Source organism: Coturnix japonica, chromosome 3 (assembly GCF_001577835.2).
Source record: "Coturnix japonica isolate 7356 chromosome 3, Coturnix japonica 2.1, whole genome shotgun sequence".
NCBI lineage: Eukaryota > Metazoa > Chordata > Aves > Galliformes > Phasianidae > Coturnix > Coturnix japonica.
The window spans coordinates 23,751,145-23,776,765 of NC_029518.1; the positions used below are offsets into that span (position 1 = coordinate 23,751,145).

The following is a 25,621-nucleotide window of genomic DNA, read 5'->3' on the forward strand; positions in this document are numbered from 1 at the left end:
AACTGAAAGCATTTATTGGATATATTGAAAATAACCCCTTGAACAGGATGTACTCTTCTGTCAAGAAGGGGGAGGTGGGAGGGGGTGGGAAGGAATATGTTGCTTTCCTCTAATGCAAAAAAAGAAACTGGGAAGAGAGAGGTCTGTACAAAAGTTGCCCTCTCTAATGCAGGTTAAAGCTGCTCTTACATCTTCCCTATCTTCTGACGACTGGCATCAAGCAGTTTTTGCAATCCTCTAGTAAACTTGCAGCTATAGCCTTGTGTCTGCTATGCACAATATCTGATCAGTTTTTTTGGCACTTGTTGGATTCAGAAGAGACAAACCTTGACAGGTCTGTAGAGGTGGTGATGTGACCCCTTGTAAGAGCCCCTTTAAACATTTTGTACCTCTGAACTGACAAAAAAATGCATCTCTTGGTCAGAACAAAGCTGTTGAAAGGAGCAGAAGCTGTTTGCTAGGAGTGTTTGTACCTGAACAGTAAGGAGAGCATGGAGTTCGAGGCTTCAGATTCATTCCAAGAGGTTGGACTGAAGGAAATGAGCAAGCATCTACGGAAAAAGTGTTCTTAAACTTGGGAACAGAGCACATCCTGACAGTGGGAATTAATCAAAGCTTGTTTACACGAGCTATTTTTAGCATTAAAGGTTATCATAAACACTGCAATAAGCATTTGCCATTACAGTTCAAAGTTTCTTGTTGATGAATACATTCTGCTATAGTTGGTGCAAATTTATTTCAAAATAGAGCTGGTTAAAAATGCTTTTCAAAATTTGATACAGACTGAGAAACAGACTGCAAAAATGCCATGTCAGAATTTGACACAGACTAAGAAATACTGCCTTGAGGCAACGTAAATGCATTGCACAGGAACTGGGGACACCATTGCTATACTCCTGGGTGTGCTGTAGCAGCCCCAGGGATTCTCCCTCCTGTATAGGCTTTCCTAGTGGTGTATGAGAACATCTTGGCTGGGGTCCATAAATGTAACTATAATATGAACAGTTAGATTACAATGCCTTATTCTGCTGAACGTGCTATTAATTTATAGCTAGACTGGAATATCTGCAGTCCACTCATCCATTGTCATGCTACCTGAACTGGGATAATCTGGTTATTAGTGGGGAAATGAAAAAAGTTGCAGGAAAAAGACAAGTTCATCCTTACTGCAGAGTTAATATAGCAGCTCTTTGAAGCAGTGATGATGACAGTAAAAATTCTGCCTAAAAATCAAAGTAAATTGGATCCACAGATAACTGTCTTTAAGACTTGGAAGAGACTGGCAAGTCTGCATGGGCTGCTACTACCCAGTTAAGTGGCGTCAGACCTACTGGAAATTTCAGGTTGAAGTTTTGTCCCTTCCTCCTTGTGCAGAACTTCTGCTTTCATTTGACTTAATCCTTCCATCTGAAATTCCATATGCTAACGCTCCAGTCCAGACCTACCATAAACTTGTAAAGAAAATTCAAAGCAAAGTGAAAGATAACAGGGGTTTCTGGGGCCAGCTCAAAGCAGCAGTGGCTTTATTTTTTCTTCTGCTAATAAGTTGATTTGTTCTAAAGAAAAACAGATTTTTGCAGGTAGAAATAATTTGTGTCCAGTGTATCAATCTCCTAAGGTGTGTATATCCTTTGTGTATTAATAACCAGTGATTTTCACAGGAGAAAGGGAACAAGCTGTAACATTGTAAGTGTAGCCAAAGGAGGGATTCTTATGTATTCATTGTATTAATGTAATTATACTGCTAAGTCCCCGATGCAGGGCCTAGCAGGGGCACGGCACTGCTGTCAGCCTCCGTCTTCGCTGCAGACTGGTGATTTCAGTTTGTGCTGCTCAGGGGTTTAGCACTGTTTGCACCTACTGGGGCCACCACAAGGAACCTGGGCAGGGGAAAACAGACCAGCCCAGGGACCTCTCCCCATGCCCACGCTTCCTCTGGGAAGCGGCTGGGGATACCCACAGTCTGGCAAGCATGAGGAGGCACGGCAGCACACACCATTCCCCTTCCTCCTCCCAGCCCACATCACAGATGCCTCCAGCTGGACGAAGGTAGTTTTAATAATACGGTTAAACTCTGATCCAACAAATCCCTGTAACCACGTGCTTTAAGGCTGTCTATGTCTTCTAAGTGCTTTGCTGGACTAGAACCTTAAGGGTTTGAACCTGCAGCCCTGATGTGAATGATCTTATGTCCTCTCTGTGTGTTTGTACAAGTAATATAATTTATATACATGGAAAAGCAAACTTAATCACCTGATAATACAAGTAAAGTGTTTGTCTTTCACTGTTGGAGGCATTTAAGAATACAAATGCTTTGAATAGCCTTCCTGCCTTTGAATGGTGATGTTTTGTTAATGCAAACTTAATGAGCTGGAAAAAAAAATGGAAAGGAGGGTCTGGGGTTAGAACTGAAAAGTCATTTTTTCTCCAAACCCACACTTGGCTGATTGTCTTGGGCTGTAGCCATGGTCCTTGCTGAATAAACCATTTGTTTGCATCCGGAAAAGTTAAAAAAGACCCTTGACATTCTTTACACAGCAGAAACAAGCTTGGGAGCAGATGGTCACTTACCGTTTTTTTTTCCCCACCTAAATGTCATTATGGTCAAAGTGCGTACTATTCAAATATATTATTGTGTATTTTCTGTATTTTAAATGCTGGCCCTGATGTAATTTCCTGAAGTCAGTTGCTTTGTACTGAGGAGGAATTGGCCCCTGTGCGTGTAGTTCAATGCTCCATGCAGGGACATGAAGCAATGCACTGCCAGCCTGTGCTGCCCATCCCCAGTTTCTCCTCTTCACCTCTACCCAAACAGCCACGCTGAGAAGCAAAGTTTGGGACACAAAGTGCTCCTGATGGCTCTGCAGCTGGGCCAGCTCCTTCCAGTGCTTGCAGAATGGTTGATGGGCAGCTGCTAGAGAGGTGCAGAAGCAGCAGCTGATGTGTTTTGTCAGTGCTCGTCTGTTCCAGCCAGGGTCTGCGTGCTGCAAGTGCTCATCCCTCTGCAACTGTTCCTGGTTTAGATTTAGGTGCTAGAGGCGCAGTTGCAGGAGGTGTATAGATCAGATTCATCCTTTAATCATAGCTGTTTCATACTTAAAAGAATGAACCACATTAGTTTGGCTTAGCTTCTTCCTTATCAGAGAAGAAAAAACAAAGCAACAAGAACAAAAGTCACTTCCAATAATGTACTTTGCAAAGCAACACCCCAGTTCTGTTTCAGGACTTCTCCTGAAACAAACCTTTTCATGAGAAGATGAATGTACTGTTTTGGGGTGGGAAAGAAAAACACAAAAATGAAATACTTTTCTCTGGTTTGCTAACAGACAAAATCTATGTGTTGAAATTGGAACGTTTAACCAGCAAAGCAAAGCAACTATTCTGAGCAAGTGCTTTGAGTCTCCCTATTCTTGCAAAGCAGACTGATGCAGTTGGGTTGGAGCCTCTGGCCAGCACAGCCCTGCTGTGCTCAGCCTGAGCCCTTCCTACAGAGAAGTTTTGCAGTACCAATCATGTACAAATCATCTCCTACAGGCTTCCTATTTATGAAGCTGAACTGGTGTGGGAGATGAGAAGGTGAGAGCGCTGTATGGCCAGCTGGATGGCTGACTTAAACCTGAGAAAGCAGAGGAGGCGTTAAAAAAGAGTAGGGTCTCTCCCCTCCCCTCCTGCAGTCATGCCTACCTATTGCATCCCATCTCAGGAGGTGGAGCACACTCACTGAAGGCATAGCAGTGCCATCAGTCATCTCCACAGCCAAGCCAAAAAACAAAACAAAACAGGAAAGTGATTAACAAAAATAAAAACACAAAACAAAGCAAGGATGTCCTCAATTCTCCAGGCCTTAGGCCTTAGATTTCAGCACAACAGTAGTACTCTTCCTCAGAAATGTTAAGATGCACTGAGTTTGTGAATGCTTCATAGGCAAGCAAATGGGATCTGAAACTTTTCCCTTTGTGGGTCAGGAGGGAACATAAGTGGGTAACAACACACGTCAGAGGTGAATGGAGTTATGACTCCTGCAGGTGTAAAAGCAGGTATTAGTGGGATGGATCGGTGTTTTTTACAGGAATTTTGAGAGTTGCTAGATGAGAAATGCCCTGGAAAGGACTCCAAGGGACTTTTTCTTCTTTTTCTTCTAAAGGTAGTATTAACAGACCTCTCCATTCTGAGTACAGAGGTATATAGGCACACTTCATAGGAAGAGTATTTAAACTCCTTAGAAAACCTGATCTGATGTAAATGTTCCTTGTTAAGACCATTCAGTTTTCTTCCATGAGATTTACCCTGCATTTGGCATTTATTAGAAGATGTGAAGGTAACGTGTGGCCAAAAGGATGCACGCCCAGAATCTGCGCTTCATGTCTGAGTATTGGAGGTGTTATGCAATAAGAACACATCCAGCAGAAAAGCAAACAAGGTCAATAGAGAATCCGTTGTGTTTGTCAAAAGGTTTAGCAAATTATCTCCTGCCTTTCCATAGGGAGATGACTTTTTTATTAAAAAAAAAAAAAAAAAAAAAAAAAAAGAAGAAGAAAGAAAAGGCCTTTTATGGAAAGGAAATTTGAAGAGCAGAAAAATATTTTGTTGCCTTGTTATTAGATATGATGGTGCTGAAAAAGGCTGGCTGAAGATTTTAAATGCTTTTTTTTTCTTTCTCAGTATGTGCCGACAACGAGAATGAACTAGAAGCAGATCAGCAGATGGACAACTTGTACCTGAAAGCTTTGGAGGGATTTATTGCCGTGGTGACACAGGATGGAGACATGATCTTTTTGTCAGAGAATGTCAACAAATACATGGGTCTCACCCAGGTAACTTGTTCCCTCACACTTTCCTGTCTTTGTAATACAATTCCTAGAAACTAGGTGTATGCCTAAATGCAGGAAAACATTGTTGTTTTCTGTCTCCATTTCTATCAAAGTTATAGCGTCTTTGGATACTGGAAATGAACCAAAAGTTCATTATTATAGCAATTACAGCAACATTTTCTTCTAAGAAAATGATATTTAAAAGCTTATAAATGAGCAACTAAAATTCCCATCAAGAAAAGATGACTCCCCCAAGAAACTGTCTCCTGATCCCTTTGATTCACATTATTTTCTGTGTGCATTGCTTTTATTTAAATAAGGACCATTTTTATTTCTATACAGGTGGAATTAACTGGACACAGCATTTTTGACTTCACTCATCCATGTGATCATGAGGAAATTAGAGAGAATCTGAGTCTGAAAAATGGTAATACAGAAATAAAGAGTTTTCTTTTTAAATAACCAAATGAAGTAATTGGCTGATAGTAGAGATCTGTTAGTCATGGTAAAGGGAACTTTCGTTCCTAGAGCAATCATCAACTTTTATTCAGTACTTTGCAGATTTGTTTTGGTTTGGTTTGCTAAATACTGCTTATGTATGATAGACCTCAGAGCTGCTTGTTTAGTGCATCAAGTTAAAACAGGCGGAATGTTTTTTCTTGTAACACTTTGCAAAGATTTATGTGCTGCAAGCTGAAACATAAGTTTTGATGCAAAAAGTCTCATTTAAGTTTCACTTAAAGTTTATGTTCTACAAACTGCTTTTCAGTGGTCTATGCATCTTTGATGGTCTCTGTAGCTATGTTACCTGAGAATTAGTCTATTATTTTTGTTGCATCTTTTGTGCTTATGGATAGGAGAAGTCAAGAAGCAAAACTGAGAACACTCATTTGCCACTTTCTTTTTTCAGGTCCAGGCTTTGGAAAGAAAAACAAGGAGATGTCAACTGAACGTGACTTCTTCATGAGGATGAAATGCACCGTTACTAACAGAGGCAGAACTGTTAACCTCAAATCTGCCACATGGAAGGTACCATTTTAGCCATAAATGTTGAATTTGTTGTTTTCTTGTTTATCTGTTTTATTATTAAGAAGACATTCTGGGTGGTAGAGAACAAATATTCTGAGTCAGTTTTTCATTTAAAAATTGTTATTTCAGGTTTTGCACTGCACTGGACAAGTTAAAGTGTACAACACTTGCCCTCCTCACACTTTGTGTGGGTATAAAGAACCTCTTCTCACCTGCCTTATAATAATGTGTGAGCCTATTCAACATCCTTCAAACATTGATATCCCTCTGGACAGCAAGACCTTCATGAGTCGCCATAGCATGGACATGAAATTCACCTACTGTGATGACAGGTAAACTCAACTGATTTCTCCTTTTCATGGACGTTTCAGTTTTATCCAAAAACAAGCAGTCAGCAGTCAGTCAGCAGTCAAACTGCCCTCCTTTGTAGACCTGATAAGCAAGGACTAAAAGACAGCTACCAAGACAGCTATTCAGTAGCTCACTTAATTTGTCTTAAATCTCAGTTTAGACAAAATGGAACTCCTGCTGCATTTCTTCCCCTTCCATGTGAGAAATTCAACTTTGCTGGCAGAAGACAAGACAACTTAGAGCCATAAACATTAGCTTCTTGAGTCTTAAATTGAAGAGTACAGAAAGTTTCTGTTATGTTTTTAGGGAATACCTCTAGGGACATGCCTTATGGACCTTAGTCAAGGACTGTCTAATAGTTGTTTTGGCCCAGGTTACTGTTATCAGTTAGATGGAAAAGTAGTTTATGCTCTGGATTAACTAAGAACTGCTAAGGCACCCAGAGATCTGAAAAGAGTTGGTGTCCTGCTCAATGTAGAGCAATTACCCTTTGCTGTTTGTCTGTTACAGAGCATCCAAGGGGGGGGCTACAAAAATGGTGAAAGATGTGGAGAGCAAGGTGTGTGACAAGCAACTGAAGTCCCTAAGTTTGTTCAGCCCAGAGCAGAGGAGCTGCAGCTCCTCACAGGGAGTGGAGGGCAGCGCTGAGCTCTGCTCTTTTTGGCAGTGACAGGGCCCCAAGAAAATGGCATGGAGCTGTGCCAGGGGAGGGGCAGCTGGGGGTGAGGGACAGGGTCTGCACCAGAGGGCGCTGGGCATGGAAAAGGCTGCCCAGGGCAGTGGGCACAGCCCTGAGTTGCTGGAGTTCAAGCAGCAGTAGGACAGCACTCTCAAACACAGGTCTTGGGTGCTGGATGGTACTGTGTGGAGCCAAGAGGTGGAGTCAATGATCCCTGAATTTAATTTTAAGTTTTCTGATGGCTTTGTCTGACCCTGCTCTCATTTAGAGATGTTGCAGCCACTGAGATCTGTAGGGTTGTCAGTGGGTTTATACATATGCTTGAATCTTAATAAAAACTCACAGGATTGAGTTCTTGTTTATTTTCTTGATCTTGATGCAGCAGCCTTATAAATCAGCTGGTTTAGCAGCTATGGGTGAAAGCAAGGTTACAAGTGTAAAGCTCGTGACTGCATTCTGACCTCTCTGGGAATTTAGCAGCAAGTCTATTGTAATTAGAAATGTGCTATGGTGTAACTGCAGTAAAATATACTTTTTTTTTCTTTAGTACTTTAGGATGAGAGTATTGAGGTATCAGTAGGATTTTGCTATTGGGAGGAAAAGTCTAGCAAGACAGTAGCGATCCATTATAAAAGGAACATAACTCAGAATAACTGGTGCCGTAAACTCACTCAGCGGTTGGTTTCAAGAGTCTAACAGAAGGTTTTGCTATGTTGTATTATTCTCATATCTCTACCAGACCTGATGCTTGAGCAATTACAAGTGCAAATTTTCAGGACTGATACTTTTCTATAGAAGATATATATGATTGTTTTAAAAAGAGTGAAATATTATGTTCTGGCTTTGATTTACAAGGAGACGATGTATAGGGACAACTTTTCACGTAGCAGTGAAATGCAACAGCATCCTCTGAGTTACATAACTTGTAAGGAATTTCAGAGATCTATCTTTAAAACAAAACAACCAAACTGCATGTCTGTTGCTAAATAATTTACTCAGGAGGTTTCATTCATGTTTTACGGAAATTATGATGAAGACATGAAAAGGGAGCCAGGCCAGAGAAGGAAAAAACTTCGCACACCTTTAAGGTTTCTCTCAGTCAGTCCTTCTGGCTCTCTTTTCTCCCAGAGGGATGTTGGTCTCTCTCCAGCAGGTGACACCTCAGCAGACACATAAAAATGTAAAACACTCAGCTGTTCTTATCAAATTTGGTGCTGCTAGACGAATGGCATTAACGGAGCAGCTTATGCCAGGAATGTAAATCCAGGCTGAGGAGCGAGGGAGGAAAGGCAGCATGTGCCAGTTGGATGCCTAAACCCTGCTCAGTGCACTCAGCCTTTCTGCAGCAGTGTGACAGGGCTGACATGGATCATTTCACCATAAGAGGTCATTGTGTGTTCTGAGCTCAGGGCTCATATCAAGGTAGCAGTGTGCCTCATCACATAGTCTGAAGACCCTCATTGCAGTTCATCTGGTGTGATGAGGTCCGCCCTCAGGACTTCTTCCACAGAGTGTTTTTATTTGCGAAGCATCTAGTTCAAAAGCTCTAAGATTGCTGAGACATGTTGTAATAAATGGCAGTTGTGCCCAATCTTGCTCATGGAAGCATCTGTGCTAAGTGTGAAGCTCAAATACATACAAAAGATGGCTGTGTGCAACTGAAATGTATCTGTGCAGAAAAATGAAGATGGCATCAGTTATCTCCTTAGGAAAGCTCATTGTCTTTTCATGTGACAAATGAATACACTGATTACCTCTCAACAGTGAGTAACAAAAATTAGGTGATTGGTATAATGTCCCTCGGTTATTTAGGGTTTTCCTTAGGAGGGTTGCAGGGGCAGGGAAGACATGACACAGGTAAGCCACGAAGTGAGTAAGACTGGCCTTCCCTCCGCTGAAATGTCTGAGAGAGTAGCCTATATATTTTACCTTCCAAATATTAAGTGTGTATATGTATGGGTCCGTCAGTTGTCTGTAGCTAGCTGGGAAGGATTTGTATTCTTAAAACAATTTTAAGAAGGGGGTTTTGAGACATAAAATACTAAAAATCGGTCCACAACTCAAATTCTTGTTTTTCTAAATGCCTGCTTCAGCCATTCCTGGAGAGTGATTTAAAAACATTCCCTTTCTCCACTTATCCTGGCTAAGTGGTTTACAGGAAGGATTATTTTAGCTGTAATACGGAAATGCTGATCAGTGGCAAAATTCAGTAATCCAAGTGAGGACTTAGTTCAGCTGCATGAGGCTTCATGTCAGGGACAATCTCCAGAGCGGGTGTTTTAGTCAAAGGGGCAAGTCTTTGGGTGAAAGAAGTTCTGTTACTTCAGTGCAGAGTTGATGCTCGGCATATCTTCCTTTGCAGGGCCACTGGGACAGTGGGTAGACAGAAATAACTGCATCATGTTTCTGTGGTGGAAAAATCCACAAAACAAAGATGAAAAATTTGTTTTTGATAGAAAAACCCCCAAAATACCTCAGGTGCCCATAAGGAAGTGAATGCACTGTATCTTGGTGGGGACCAGGGCTTTGAAAGCACAGTGGGTGATGTGGCATTGTAGGTGATGCTGGCTTTCCACCTTCACCTCCACAACCTCTGCAAGGTGCTGTGGTGTGCAGGGGGAAGTGCTCTTTGCTGCCAGTGGCTGTGGGTGGCATGTATGAGAGAAGGATAAGGGAGAAGATCTGTTCTGCACAGCTTTGCTGTGATTGTATAGGACTGGACATGCAGGGAGCCATTCTGGAGGCTGTCACAAACCCATTCCCTGGCACCAATACATTGGAAACCATATGTTGTGCATTACTATGAAGGCATTCCTGCTTTGGGGAATTGTGTGTTTCTGGTTACAAGAAACCTAATTAGTTACACTTTTTCTTGATTGGGACTTTGTAATGGAAGAGTTGAAGAATAAAAGGGAGCGATGCACAGTGATTCAAAATAGGATTGTGCAGGAAGATGCAATTCCAATAGTGCTGGTCCCAATCAGGTTTCTTCTAACATGAGCATACACGTGGTGTCCACTCTGCGCCCAGCTGAGAGAACACTGGATTGTGTTGTGCTTCCAGTTAGGTCTGTGTGAAACAGAAATATGCAAGCACAGGTCCTGACAAGAGGTTTTAAGTTGCTTTGCCATTTGACCTATATTTGGAGAATATTTTCATATTGGGTGAGAAAGCAAACAAGCATGTGAAAGGATGTCCTGTCCCTCCTCCATCCCTGCTCAGGGGTAATGCAGCAGGGAGAGGAGCATGGTGATAGCTGAAAGCAGAGGTCTACATTTGGCAAAACTAGCTCTTTTTTTTTTTTTTTTTTTTTTTTCCCTAAATTATTGCATAGAACAGGAATAACAACTTTTGTTAATAAATTAACTTTGCTTTAGATAGACCAAGGAGGAGAAAGAGTACTCCTGCAGTTCTCAGTGTACCCATATTGGTTTTTTGCTCAGCAGCACAGATACACCCCATCAGGACAGCTCTGCCTCTGAGTGGGTGGGGGTCCCAGCTTTGTGCATTAGGTTGGCATGGCTTAGAGTGGGAGATGCCATGAACACTTCACTGTGTCTTACTTCCTTCTGTGACAGCACCATCTGGAGCCATCTTACTAGAGGGAACAGGGGTGCTCAACAGGAGTGCCATACTACACTGCTTGCTTACCTTTACCCTAGAGGCAATGGCCGTCTGGGCTCATTCTCATTCTCATTGGACTGCAGCTCATTCAAATTTAAATATAACTTTGTTTGTTTGTTAGTTCCCAGCAAGACCAATTTAACTTCAATAACTTGGTAACAGTTTGAATACAGAAAGGCTTTGTTAAGGGTTCCACACCCTCACACACACAGAGTCCACACAAGGGCTGACGAATACACACCCAGCTATTTTCTCTGAGCAGTAAACATTACAGTAGAGTTGCACAAAGAGCCTGGCTTCTCGGTCCTGTTAGCTCTCACTATACTATTTTAACTCAAGTAATGTTATACAATAAAGGGCTTTGTGCTCCTACAAAGAGACAGAAAAACACCAAAGCACAATTAAAAATTAGATAAATAAAAACAACTGAAATAACTCGTCTCTTAAGAGCTGTGGCCTTGAACAGTGAGCTCTGTTTATGCTTTTTTGTGTCTTGAAATGAATAGGAAGGCTAAAGTAGTGGCTATCCAGGTATAGGATTCAGATCCATTGTTTTCCTTAACACAGAAGTCTCCCCTTCTATCTCAAGAGATGGTGGTATTAAGATAAACTACACTAGTACTCAAAGAGCACTTAAATAGTGGTAGTTGGGGCAGACTCACACTGGGGGGCTGTTGCCCATCTCTTAATGTGGTCTTTGAGATTTTGACCTTGCTGCATTATGGGGACAAGTTTAGCTCAGAAAACTGAAGTGCCACTTCGGCAAAATTAGGATTACCCCAAAGCTATTTGTGCTCCATAGAGGGCTGCTTAGCAGGTGCACAAACAGCCTCTCAGCCCACCTGTCCTATTCAACAAAAATCAGCATTCTTCTAATGCCTCCAATTCAGCTTTAACAGACACAGAGAAAACACAAAGCCTAACATGGCAGGAAAGCCATCCAAAATCACTGTACAGTTTGTGTTCCAATTTTGTCATTCCACAACTTGTCCAAAAAGCAATTTTCCATCTAGTGCCTAAATAAAAGCAGAGTTCTGGACTCAGGTTTTGTGAGTGACCCACTTGTCCTACAGAAAAAAAAAATCCATATAATTCTCCACAACTTGTTTTGCTTTGGTACTCTTCATAGCTCTGTAGTATGCTTTTTGCTTTGCGTTTCCTCCTCAGCATGCACATTTGATGTTCCATATTGCTGAGAGACTGCTATGGAAAGCGTGCAGAGTTTGGAGGCTGCACTAGAATAGCCAAACTCAATGCAGTGCCCTAACACTATCAGTGCAGAGGTTGTTGTAGCCCTTGTTGTGTTTCAGCCTTGGTGCTGCTCTGCTAGACTTCTTCCACAAAAGCCTTGGAGAGACACAGGACTGTGTGATGGACTCAGGGGAAGATGCTGATCCCAGCATCTGTGAGCATCAAAACTTACTGGAGTTAACAGCACCAGAGGAGGAGGAAAGGAGCGTGCGACCTGCCAACTCTTGCCCCAGAAAGCAGTACTGTTGGCAGTTCTTGATAAGAGGATACTTGTTATAAGATAGTGGTATGTGAAAGGGTATGTAGGAAACATTGCCAGCCAACTCTTTAGTGTTTGGGGCTGGGAGAAAGACAAAAATCAGGCTGTTGCCTGATGTGGCTTTAGTTTGGTCAGCCTTGTTAGGTTTGTATCTTTTCGTATACTTTTTTGCTGGTTATAGTAAAAACCTATTTACCACTGCTAACGTGAATCCAAGACAAAATTTGATCTAATCAAACTTGGCATTATCACAGCAGGACCATGCCACAAGTCTTCATGTGCCATGGAGTGAGGAGAAGGCTAATTTTGTAGTGAGGACACATACTTGCTTGGAGCTTGTCAGAAAGGAGTAATTTGAGAGGTGAATTACAGGATTGGAGTAGACAATGTTGGCACAGAGATTGCAATTCATATATGAGAGGAGTTAAGAGTCCCTTAGCTTGCTGTAATGCATATGTTTTGCTTGCTATCTCAGTCCCATTGTTGACATCCACTACAGCTGGTTTTAGATTTGCATTGGAGCTTCTGGGTGCTTCTTTTATTTCATTACTTTTATTTCCTTTTCCTTCTTTGCAAGCAATCCCTACTTGCTCTTGAGCTTGGAATGAGTGGATTAAGATGAAATCCTGAACTTCCTGCATTGTAAAAGCCTTCCCCATGTGCTGTGCTCCAAACTAATCTGCTAGCTTTATGGTACTGTGCCATTGTATAACCAAAGGCCATAGTTTCAATTTTTAAGACCAAGTATTTACACTGGTCCTAGAAAAAGCCTCTGGCTCTTTATTCCAGTAGGTCTGCACAACTGCAAGCAAAAAATGTACTTTGGGAGCCTTAACTAAATTAGGGCTCCTTCTGCATTCAATGTGTTCTGACATTTTAGCTCTTCTGACCCAGTCGTTATGAGGACTCTTGCATTTATTAAAAAGAAAAGGCATCTGTTGTTTTAGAGAAAAGTTAAGATTAAACTGTGTCGCAGTTTAAAAGATCAGCAACTTGCCAGTGAAGAGTGATTCAAGAATTCCCCTTTTGTTGGTCCAGTGGTAAGCATAAACAAAGCTATAAACACAAACAGAAGACCAAGTTGTCTGGGTGAATCCAGTAAAATCAGCAACTGTCTTTGCTTAGCTGAAGCTATTTGAGCTCAGGTTCATTCCATGGAGATGAGGACAGGAAGCAGTTTTCAGCATGACAAACCGAGGTGTCCCGGGGGTATGAGCTTCTGTGAAGGTGAGGGAAAAGCTGACTCAACACCTTGGCTTTCAAACTGTACACAAAATAGCTACATCTGATTCATCTTCCTCGCTTGAGGGGTATCCAGATGACTGCCATGCTCTTGTTCTGTTTGTGTTACAGTATTTACATGTCTGTCTTGTAAAGACATGCTTCTGTCTGGAGGGCTGGGCCACGACTGTCCTTCCAAGCAGTACATAAAAGTGGAGATGTGCATCTTGGAAGTAGCAGTGTGGTAATGCCACTAAACAAATGTGGCGGCAGATAAATCCTTCCGGGGGTGTTTAGTTATAAGGCATAAAACTTGGGCACTGCTGTTCATAGCAGTGCAGTAAGATGTGGCCCTCTTTCCAAGCTTCCTGGCTTTTTCAGGTTTCTGACAGCCAAGCAGTTGATCTGTAGTTGTTTTGGTACTGCTCTGGGTAGCATTGTGGATGATTATTGCAGTTTCAAAGCTAGGAAGAGGCATCCAAGAGTGTTGTTGCCAACTTGAAAAACAGTAATGCTTCCATGTTTTCCCAGGAGAGGTGATATCTTTAATTTTTGAGTGCATATAGAGGATTTTTAAAAATAATTATTATTTTACTAACTGTATTTTCTGTAAATGTGAGTATGTGACTGTTTTAATCCAAATTTAATTTAGGAAAAAAAGAGCCCTTTTCCTCCACCCCCTCATTAGAGAAATTCATCTGCACAGTTTGCTGACCTATTTTCATTTACTCAGGAACTTGTGACAAACCGTGCCTTGCCTGAGTACTCAGAAAAGCTCTGAAAAAAAGTCCATTTTTTTTTCAGATCATAGCTTTCTTTGTGTAAAATCCTACTTAGCTTGTGGATTAGTCACCCAAGTAACCTAATCCACATGGTAAAGTTCTCATATAATTGAGAAACGCTAAGTATGAGCTGATTTTTTTTTTCTTCTAACTGTCCTTAATTACTCACCTTGCTTTTTTATTAAATGTTGTACCAAAAGCAGTGAATTAACTTTTATATTTGTAAGCTTTTACAGTATATACTTTCAAACCTGATGGTGCCAGCCACTATTCCCTTGCCTTGTGTGCATTTGTTTTTTTGAATGGTAGTGGGAGTTGCTATGGGTAGGGAACAGCTTGAGAACTTGGTCAGCAACAATTTCCCTGTGGTGAGCTTCTATAGAAGATACTGTAAAATGGGAATAGAAAACTTTGCAACACTTGCAACGATGACCACCTTAGAAATTACTAAGAATTACAGTAGTAAAAGTCAGCCTATTCTTAACATGAAAATATTTAAGAACATGATTGGATATCCTCTACAGCTTCTAAAGTGTAGGGAAGTTCGGGATTTCTCACACTGTAGTTTTAATCCTTTTTGTTTAAAGACTAGAACTGAGTGCTGTAATGTACTGTCAGGTGATGTGAATTTTAAATGTTTGGCTTTTCTTAACCTAGAATAACAGAATTGATTGGATATCACCCAGAGGAGTTGCTGGGCCGTTCAGTATATGAGTTCTACCATGCCTTGGACTCGGAGAACATGACCAAAAGTCATCAGAACTGTAAGTCACACTCTTAGTTTTCTTCATAGTTTGCAAATAATAAACCACAACTAGTAGATACCTCAATAAGTTGTTGAAAATATAAGTGCACCCTGTGTGTGAGGATGGGTGTTTATATGCATGTATTCTTAGAAAATAGGTTCTTTCTTTGTAAGAAAATTTACATGTTACCATGTTTGTATTGCTGAAGAGTGTTGCTGCTCTTTCTACACGGTCTGATTTTTGCCAGACTTAAAACTAAATTTGGATCATAGCTAAAAGAGGATCTTTCTTTCAGGAGTAATACAAAGATCAGCTGAGAAAAGCTGAGTTAGGCAGTATTATCTTGGTGAGAAGTGCATTTACTAGCTTATCATTCTAGTGTACTGTTGGGCTCAGCAACAAAGATGGCTGTAAAGAGTAGTAGGAAGAGCTTAATACAGCATATTTCTGAATGTCCTTCTACCAAAAAACCCCTCTCTTCACTCAAAAGAGATGTGCAAAGAGACTTTCTAAACAGGGTATTCATTATACGGATGATATATACTGCCAGAAAACAGCTGCTTCTTGTTACTCTTATGACTAAACTGCCAGCCTTAGCTGGTTTTGGTGTAAAATACCCGAATCATTTTGGTAACAAAGATCAGAGCCTGTTCCTCCTATTTGGCAGGTGTCTTAATATATCTTAAAACCTCTTGATTCAAACCTGCAGTCTCTGTCCTTAAAGGTGGCGCAATGGCTAGAGACAGCATGGTGCCCTAATGTACAAATTATGCTCTCTAGGTCTGGCTTTACAACCACTGAACTAGAAGTTCTTGGGAGAGTACTCAGCAAAGAATCACTAAAACTTCTGCTGCTGCTGTTTTAATAAAAACAAGGCAGAGCTGCTAGGCTGGAGCCCACAAGTTATAAACAAAAACATAAAGCACCTTGTAGTTATTATGATCAAGGTCTCTGTGGCTCAGGAAAGACTAGGACTTACATCGTGTATGTAGGGAATTACAGCAAATGCTTTTAGAGTATTTTCTGTACATCTTGGAGGAAAGCATCAGTAAAGTGTAGCTGTCTGACTTTAGGGAGAAAAGGGAACATATAATATGTGTTGTTAGCTGAAATGGCAAGGATTCAGGGCAGCTTTGAGTTGAATGTTATTTGAAAGATCATTTGGCAGTGATTAAAGTTGTGTGCTGTTGGTATGAATCATTCCGTTTCCAGAGCTGCTGAAAAAAATAAAATAGTAATAATCACATCATACTTACAGAGAGTTCTCTGGGAATATATTTGTTGAAATTGTTTCTTTGAAAATGTGTTCATGCTTTTAATAGTGAAAAAGAGTTAGGCTTATTAGATAGAATGTGCATAGCCCATGATGGGCTAAAAGTAATCCCATGAGGAAATTAGTGACTATGCTTTACGGTTGGTTTTGAGTTATGGAGTTATATTTCTAAGAATAGGACAATTCTAGATGAATTAAAATGAGAGCTGGCAAATTCTTTGGTGGCTGGAGAGAGCCCATGTTGTTTATCCCTGTCTAATTAATTAGATAGGACCATTGAATCAAGACATGTCTGTGTAAGGGTTTCTGGATTGCTTCTACTAGTAATCTTGCCCGGGTATTGATGGTGACTTCTTCTCAATGTAGCAATTGGAATCATCTCACAAATGGCATAAGTTGATGTTTGGAGGCAACTCAGAAGAAGACCACAATGACAAATTAGAAAATCCCTAGGTTTCTTAAAGTGTGCCATTATTACTGAGATGTTGTCTAATGCAAAAGGCTACCAAGCAAGCACGTAGCATATACAGAACTTAACTGCTTCCTCCTGGCCATATTCATTTATGCATGAAAATATCCACCTTGTAGCTTATATAAAGGATTGTAAATAAGAATACAGAACTAAACTCAACATTCATGATCAGCACACTTGTATGTATCAAACAATATTTTTTTAATTAGAAATATACAACAGTATAGTGATCAATTCTGATACAGTATTGTAGAGATGTGGAGAAAAAAGAAGAGCGAAGCTTAAGTGACAGAATGGCTTGGATTGGAGTGGACCTTAAAGATCATCTAGTTCTGATCCCCTGCTGTGGGCAGGGGCCTAGTTAAACCTCATTAAATCCTCATGTGCCCACTTTTTGGGCCTGTCCAGGATGGTGTCCCTCTCTTCTGTTGTGTCAACCATAACTCTCCTTGGTGTCATCAGCAAACTTGCTGAGGGTGCACTCAATCCCACTGTCTATGTCACTGATAAAGATGCTGAAAAGCACCAGTCCCAAGACAGACCCCTGGAGGGCACCACTAGTGACCAGCTTCCACTTGGAAATAGAAGGTTGACAGCAACCTTCTGGCTATGACAATCCAACCATGTCTTTATCCATCAAGCAGTCCAGCCTTCAAATCCATATCTCTCCAATTCTGAGATAAGGTTGTGATGCAGGACCATGTCAAATGCCTTGCATAAGTCCATTAAAGAGCAAGAGAGAGAGAAACCTCAAATGAGTCTAATAAATAGAAGCAGAACTCCTTCCCTTTTCTTCCTTTAAATTTAGTTGTAAATTGTGCTCATTGCAGTTCTGCTGTACTGCAGTTTTTTTTTTCACTGCCAAAGTTCTTCAGTAACAGCCTTTCATTCAAGCAAAGCACAGTAGTGCCTGTGTTTTTAAGAATAGTTGCATATACAATATGAAAGTCTTAATTAAGTCATCATTAGTAGAAGATTAGAAAGTGGCAGTATTTAGCATACCCTGTTTTTCACATGTTATGCAAACAAGATGGAAATCTGTTTTATTGCATAAATGTGTACAAATGATTGACTGTAGAGCTATATTTTCCAATATAGTGATTAATAGTCTGTAATTACTTCCATTTAGTGTTTGGTCTTGCTGACATTAAAACCAATGAGAATTTCACTGTTGACTTCAGTGAAGAACTGAATGTCACTGTCTGGCATATGTTTCTTGATAGTACACCTAGAATACAATTCCCCCTTTCCATCCCCAACAATATGGTATATAATGTGAATGTATTTCATTGAAATGTTACTAATTCTGTAAAGATACAGGCATGTGTGTATATGTCTGTATAAAAATGAATATTATAAAAGAAAAAAAAAAAAAAAGAGTTCACTCTGAATCCAGAACCTTAAATGCAGTGTTGATAACAAAGTCAGCAGTTATGAGTGTATTAGTAATTTATGAGATTACCCCAAGGAGTGCTTCTGCTGTACCTTATTATATCAGAACATGACATGCTTTGAGTAATAATAATAAAAAAGATTAAAGCAGTAAAAAGCTTCTTTGTAATGTAGCAGGCGCCTACACTGTGACTCTTATTGATGAGCTGATGATTAGGAAGCTGTGTAATTGTGTTTCACAAGCAGAGCAGAACAGTTCAGTCACTAAAACACTTTGAAATGAAAGCCTTTTGATTTTGTTCTGCCAGAAGTATTTAATCAATAAAGGTAATGTTCTACTTTGTCTAAATAAATTAAATGAAGGATGATTAAATATTCCTAGGAAGAAAACAAACAAACAAACTTCAGAGATAGAAAGATAAACACAGAAACAATTATCTGCAGTGCAGTTGTGTTTCACAGGGTTGGACTGTGTGTTTCTATTGTGGCAGTGTAGGAGAGAGCGACAATAAATAGTCACTGTTGAGTGGCTACATTCACAAGGAATTACTCTGTGCAAAGAATGCAGAAATAAGTTCCTGTCTTAGTGAGTAAAACTGCTTTATTTTTAGGGCATTACTTTGATGGCATACTGTCTTCATACATAACGCTGTTTAAAAGGAAAAACTGCCAGCATGTTCAAGTGTTGAGTTTGCCAGTTCCTATTTAGGCACTCAGTATAATTATGTCTGCATACAAATAAATGCATTCTTGTTTGTACTGCTTGTGTACTCCAGCCCTAATTTTACTGCTATTGATCACTAGAATTTCCTATTTTTTTTTAAACAGCTGTAAATTGCATGACAATATGCCTTGCTTTTAAGAAAAGTGTGCACGAGGCAGACATCATAAAACTACATTTTAGATGTTCAGAGCTCCATGTTGAAATCTCATTCTTTTCAAATATTACAAAACACCTCAGGGAACCTTCACCTTTTGAACACCTACATGAAACTTTAAACCTGAATTGTACTGTCATCAGTTTATTGCTTGAGAAACACAGGCCAGTTCAAATAAAATGTTTGGAGTTAACAATATTTGATTTTTCACGAGTCTCAGTTCCTTCTTCTTTGTTAATTCCAAGCTATTACAGAGAACCAAAACAGTGCAAACAAGAAGGGAAATAAGATGCTTTTTCTTTATTAACATTGTTACCTTTTTAAAAGTGATGTCATTTCTTCAGCCACTTAAAACAAATATTGTGCTAAGGCTCCTTTCACTTTATTTGTGTTGCTGATGCCTTCAGCTCCTAACTCTAGGCACAGAAAAGAGAGAGGTATGAAATTAAAGCACAAGAATTACTTTACTGTGGGTATTGCTCTTAAATCATCTACCTTGGTTTTATCCACCACCTAAATTAGGGAGACTATTGAATAATTTCCTATATCAATTTGGGAATGTAAATTGAGAGCAATTCTACTGGAACAGGAACTTTCAAGAAATATGCAGTCAGCAGACTTTACTTTTAGGGTAATTAGAATTTTGTATTAAATTCAAAAAACCTCATGCATTGATCCAAATACTCAAGACAATCTAAAGGCTTCAAATGCCAGGTGTCTTGAGTGGAGAGCTCAGCTTCACAGACTTATTTATATTGAAAATAGCTGATTTTTTTCTAGAAGTTGAGCATCACTGGCCATCCTGCTGATGGCAGGGGACTGGTTCTAAATGGATCTTTAAGATCCCTTCCTACCGAAGCCATTCTGTGATCACTGTTTACAAATGTTTTCATGCAGTTTTGCATAAAGAAAAGTTGGGAGCGGATGTATTTAAACAAGTGTTACGTATTATGCATTCTTACTTGTGCTGCTACCTCATTTTTATCTCTCTGCTCCTGTTTCTTAGTGTGTACAAAAGGTCAAGTAGTGACTGGCCAGTACCGTATGCTTGCCAAGCATGGTGGATACGTGTGGCTGGAAACTCAAGGGACCGTCATTTACAACACGCGCAACCTACAGCCTCAGTGTATCATCTGTGTCAACTATGTGCTGAGGTAAGTTGTGCAGAACAGAAAAAACACTTCTGAGTCCTTGTGCTGGAAAAAATGCAAGGATGAGAAATATTTTTGAAGGGTCTATTTATCCAGTGCTGCTATGCTGGAATCAGTTTAGTCATGTTTGTTCAATCTTGTTTACTGATGTTAGACATTGATGAAGAATGTGGCATGCCCGTTCCCATACAAGCTGTTGAATTACACCATAGCCTTTTTCTTCTACAGAGCAACTGCTCTGCTGGTGAAGCAGAACACAAGGGCTGCACTAAAGATTTTGTTGTGTAACACAACTACTGAATGCATTTTATTTTTCTAGTATTGTGACAGAAGGAAAAATTGGTAGTAAGTGTATTTGTGTTGCTAGGAAAAGCCATTTTCTTTCTCAAAAATCGGAACCACAGATCAATCTCTGTCCTGAAAAGCTCATGTATTTTTGGTCCTGGATGAGTCCTAAATAAAATACTTATTTGAGTGATAGTCTGGGTCATTGTAGCCCTGACTACATCCCTTTGAAAACCAGAGCAACAAAGCCCTAAGTACTCTCACAGAAGTCTTGACCACACTCTCCACGTCATCTGAGATTGTGGTGCTCAGCAACACTGGAACTGTGCCTTTCTTGTCAAGAGCCTGGCATTCAACTGAGAGAGACCAAAATACTGTTAGAGCAATCTTTCGAGAGTTATAATACCTGTCTTTACCACATCTTCCTTTATGGTGCTAAAAACCTAAACTCTTTCTTCTTCTTACTTAGTGAAATTGAGAAGAATGATGTTGTCTTCTCTATGGACCAAACGGAATCGCTCTTCAAGCCTCACCTGTTGACGATGAGCAGTGCCTTTGAGAATGGGATCTCAGGGAGGGATAAGAGTGACTTATTATTTACTAAGCTAAAAGAAGAACCGGAGGAACTTGCACAGCTGGCTCCAACACCTGGAGATGCCATTATTTCCCTGGATTTTGGTTAGTATTTGTGTAAATAATTTCTGTGCAACAAAGAACCACATATGAGCCTATGTTTAGAAACTTAATAGACCAGGTCTGTTTGCTGTGTGTATAAATGAGGAGTAACAGTCATAGGAGCTCATGTGCTCACATCAGCGGAAAATTTCTGTGAATGAAGGCAGAATCAGGCTTTTTTGCTGACTAAACAAGATAAAGTCTTTGCAAACTTACTTATTGTTATGGCAACTAGGATCAGAGTTTACTTTTAATAAATAGCTTTAATTATATCATAACAGGGCACAAGCTAAAAGCATCCATTAATGTTGTACTATTAACATTGTTAGAACTCCATCCAGGGATACAGAAGTTTGAGGAACCCCCTGACTATACCAGTGCTGTTTTGACACCAAACAAACCGTGGCCAGTAGAAGTGAAAAGCCATGCTGCTCAAGGTGAAACGCTGACAATGCCATCCTTTACAATGCCTCAGATTCCACCTGGCAACAGTACTCCAAGTGCAAGCAGCAACAGTAGCTGTTCCACGGTAAGAAAAGCTTTAAATAATGCGAAAGTGATGTTCTCTTTGTAAGTCCCATCAGAACATGAAGATGACATTCTCACTTTAGCACTCCTGTCTCAGTGTTTGTAACAAGCCCAGCACATCTATATCCCTACTGTATTGTGTATTTTTATCCTATGCTGTTTGTGTAGGAAAGCCCTGATAGAAAAAATGTCAGAAGGAAGCTATATCTTGCCTTTATATTGCATTCCTTGTTTTCCTCCATCTCACTAAGCAATTATGATAGTCTATAAACAAGCTAGTAGCTGAACTTGCTACCGTCTTACATGGAACTAACCTTAAGTGAAACTCCAATATTAAATGGTCTGGTCATTAGCAGAATTGCCCTCAGGCCAGTCCTCTTTCTGTTTGTTTACTAGAAACTATAGTCTTCAACAAAAAAGTTTACCCAGCTCAGGCTTTTGAGTGTAGCTTCACAGAGTTTACTGCTAAAAGAATGAGTGAGCTTTCCAGGGCACTGCCCTCATGAGCTAGAGCCACTATTATCAGAACTTTACTAGATTACTTACTAGGTTAGGACTCTACTGGATTTTGGAAACATTCAAGGTCAAGTTGGAGCAGGCTCTGAAAAACCCAATCTTGCTGTAGCTCTGTTCATTGCAGGGCTTTTAGCAGTCCCTTCTAACTTGAAACAATTTTATGTCCAATTTTATTAAAATCACTGACGTAGTGCAAAGCATTTTATTTCTTTAGATGTGTACTATTCAATTATTCTGTCATGTTATTAGTGTGATGTGCCAAAAAAAAACAAAAAACAAACAAACAAAAAAAAAACATTTAACGGGGCAACTAAGTTATTGTATTGGATGCCTGTGTTAAATCACTATGGCTCTCAATGTTTGTAGAGACAAGTAATCTGATGGTGGAGGAAATTATGTGACAGAAATGTAGTTAAGTGTGCTAAGCCAGCACTGTAGTTGTCTTGGCTGCTTATAGCCAATTGTTATTTCTGTGCAGCCAAACAGTCCAGAGGATTACTACACTTCTGTGGATGACGATCTTAAGATTGAGGTGATTGAAAAACTCTTTGCCATGGACACAGAATCAAAAAGTCAGTGCAACTCCCAGGTAAGTAAGAAGCTAATATCTCTCCCAAAACCATGAAAATTGGCCCTCCGTTAGCAGACAATAATAGAGATTCATGCAGATACAGTGTCATAACATGCACACCAAAACCATCAAACACAAGCATATGCTTTGAAAAGCTGAGGTGTCCACTTCTTTCCCTAATGATTTGAAGCAGTTACCTTGGAGGTGTCACTGTGGCAGTGCAGAAAAGAAAGAAGCAGAGCTTCAGAAACTGGGAGCTTCTGTAGACCGGATAAGGGATATAAGCAACTGCCTGTTTTTTTAATATCTTGCCGTGATGACTAATGAGTAAATGTTGTTTCTAGAACAAAACACAAATAAATTAACTCCTGTAAAACCTCAAAATGAAAAATGTTGTCAGTTAATGCCACAAGACAGGTAGACCCATGCAGCCACTTGCTCAATCCCTCCAGTAGGACAAGCAAGAGAATTAGAAGGGTAAAATTGTGCAAACTCTCCAGTTGAGATAAAGACAGCTTAGTCTGCAAAAGCAAAAGCTACACATGCAAGCAAAGCAAAATAAGGAATTCATTCACTACTTCTCATTGGCAGGCAGATGTTCAGCCATTTCCAGCACTGTTTAGTGCTCCATCACGTGTAGCAGTTTCTTGGGAACACAAACACTGTAACTGTGAATGCCTCGCAGATTCTCCTTCTTTCCCCCGCCTCTTATTGCTTAGTGTAATATCATGTGGTATGGGATGTCCTTTTGGTCATCTGGGGTCAGCTGACCTAACTGTGCTCCCTCCCAACTTCTTGTGCACCACCAGCATATTCCACTGGTGGGGCAAGGTGAGGAACAGAGAAAGGCTTGGCTCTTTGTAAGCAATAGCTAACACGTTGATCACAAGTCCAAAATATAATAGCGTATGATCTACTGTGAATAAGATTAACTCTATCTGAGCCAAAATGAGTACAACATATGTACAACTCATAGCAATAATGTTTTGTTATTTTTTATTTTAATATGGAGAAGCTGACCGCTTTCATTCACATAAATTTGGCATACAGTGATTTTTTTTTTTAGCTTCATAACTAACTCCCAACTAGTATTTCACATCACAGTGCCTCAACTATCATTAACTTTCAGGTTTCTCATGAACCTCTTTCATTTTTGTGCAGACTGATTTCAATGAACTGGACCTTGAAACCTTGGCTCCTTACATTCCTATGGATGGAGAAGATTTCCAGCTCAGCCCTATCTGCCAAGAAGAGCGTCCTCACTCTGAAAGTGCACAAAATACCCAGCAGAATCTAAGTAGCATGAGTACCATTTTCCAACCTGTTGCTTCTGCTTCACAGAATCAGTTCCTCCCAGAGAAATATTGCCCACAGCTATCAAATAAAAACATTAACCCTGGTCATGGGTCCCTATCATCTGTGTTCTTCAACAATATGAGTAGGTCATCGTTGCCACCATACCACAACCAAGCCAGCACTCCGCTGTCTTCGATGGGGGGTAGACCAAACACCCAGTGGCCACCTGATCCACCGTTAGAATATGTTCCTGCTAAATGGAGACTCATGGATAAATACTCAGGAACCCTATCAAGTTCCCCCTCAGGACCCCCAATACATTCTCCCAACATGCCCGTATATAAAAAAAGGTAAGAATTTATGTTTTCCATTGGAAAATATTTGAGCAGAAAGCAGTAGATATCTTGAATACATACAACTCGTGTTTGTGCTTAGCAAGGAGACAGGCATAGCTTTCAGAATCCTAAGATTAAAAATCTCATGACTCTTTTCCATATTATTTTTACGCTTGGCTGGAGATTTTAGAGGCTACTTATGCTAGTCTTTGATCCCCAAAGTAAAGTGTTCCCAAAGCATGTGGGATGACTAACAAAAGGAAACAAAGACATTCAACATACAGTGTCACGTGTCTAAAGGCCTCTTAAATGAAATAGACGAAAGAAGAATCTGTATAAATGAAAAAGATGGTTTAGATTTGCCTTCTTGCTCACCCAGAGATCTTTTTTCAACAGGCTGCTGGATGGTTTGGGGCAACGAGGCATAGATATAAACCCAGCAAGAATTGCTTTGTCTAATAGTTTGAAGCTGAAGCGACAGTTGGATTATGAAGAGCAGGCAATGCAACAGCTGACTGGGGTAATCATAAGAAAATGCATCCATTTCAGAATTGTGGATGTACCAAGATCATCAGTGTAATCAATTCATTTTGCTTTTCTCCAAACTGTAGGGAGACCCATCTGCCATTAACCCATCTCAGTTAATGTGGAAGAGAATGAAATTTCTCAAAGGGGAAAACTGTTCCTTGCTTACGGAGAAGAAGTCTCTCAGCACAAGTGTTCTTACTGGTAAGAGAAAAGAAATTGGTTCTGCAGTGTTAAGCTACTTTGAACTCCATCTCCCATATAGCTTACAGTTGAACAATTTATAGTATGTTTGATAGCTGCCAAGTAGATTGTTTCATATATGTCCATACCCTTACTTGGGAGGTAAATAGGGATCAGTTTAATAGAGGTAGGTTTACCTAGCGCTGATCCAATGTGTGGGCATTTAAAGCTAGAACAGATGCTTTCTTTCTACAGCACTGTTTTTCATTATTCAAAAATATCTTTAGTACAACACAACTTGCAGGTAGTACTGAATTTAGATATGCCTACATAGATTCATCGTCACACTGAGGAACAATTTGCTTCAAATTAGTATTAGCTTCTATAACAATTACAATGGCTTGATTTTTTTGTTTTCTCCTGTATGAATCAGATGAGTTTGTCTGCAACTCGAGAGGTCTGAGCCAACCAATGAATCAACTGCAGCTGCAGCAGCAACAGCAGCAACCCACCTGTGGCAGTCCTGGTGAAAATCTGAAAGCAGGAGCGTTTTCCCCTCAGTTTTACAGTCCCCATTATCAGGACTATACTGTGCAGTCAGCTCATAAAGTGTCAGGTAAGAGTTACCAAATACAGGGGCTGAAAAATGTTGGCATTTAGTTCCACTACAGATTCCATGAGAATAAAGCTTTTAACACAAAAGTAAGAGAATGTTAAACCAAGAGTCAAATGCGTGTTACACAAAATAAAAAATTAATTTGGCTATTAAAAGTTTCACATTAAACACA

At 40.1% G+C, this 25,621-nt stretch overlaps 1 protein-coding gene and 1 long non-coding RNA gene across 4 annotated transcripts in view; one reads left to right on the forward strand and one right to left on the reverse strand.

The window, feature by feature from the left end:
- The window catches only part of EPAS1 (endothelial PAS domain protein 1), a 75,274-nt gene that overhangs the window by 46,700 nt on the left and 2,953 nt on the right, over positions 1-25,621 (forward strand). For both annotated transcript variants that reach the window (XM_015857487.2, XM_015857486.1), the window contains exons 3-15: positions 4,663-4,814; positions 5,154-5,238; positions 5,722-5,840; positions 5,970-6,172; positions 14,665-14,771; positions 19,775-19,922; positions 20,674-20,882; positions 21,209-21,408; positions 22,402-22,512; positions 23,656-24,140; positions 24,522-24,645; positions 24,737-24,854; positions 25,267-25,449. In XM_015857487.2, coding sequence (XP_015712973.1) covers positions 4,663-4,814; positions 5,154-5,238; positions 5,722-5,840; positions 5,970-6,172; positions 14,665-14,771; positions 19,775-19,922; positions 20,674-20,882; positions 21,209-21,408; positions 22,402-22,512; positions 23,656-24,140; positions 24,522-24,645; positions 24,737-24,854; positions 25,267-25,449 — 2,244 coding nt within the window. The remainder of the gene's footprint in view (positions 1-4,662; positions 4,815-5,153; positions 5,239-5,721; positions 5,841-5,969; positions 6,173-14,664; positions 14,772-19,774; positions 19,923-20,673; positions 20,883-21,208; positions 21,409-22,401; positions 22,513-23,655; positions 24,141-24,521; positions 24,646-24,736; positions 24,855-25,266; positions 25,450-25,621) is intronic.
- LOC107311163 overlaps positions 1-25,621 on the reverse strand; it is a 65,679-nt gene that overhangs the window by 5,044 nt on the left and 35,014 nt on the right. Inside the window, exons 3-4 of one of the 2 annotated variants that reach the window (XR_004306474.1) lie at positions 22,692-22,834; positions 19,085-19,184 (exon numbers count right to left, since the gene is read on the reverse strand). This is a non-coding gene — a long non-coding RNA (uncharacterized LOC107311163). The remainder of the gene's footprint in view (positions 1-19,084; positions 19,185-22,691; positions 22,835-25,621) is intronic. The other variant, XR_001553900.2, reaches the window with a different exon arrangement.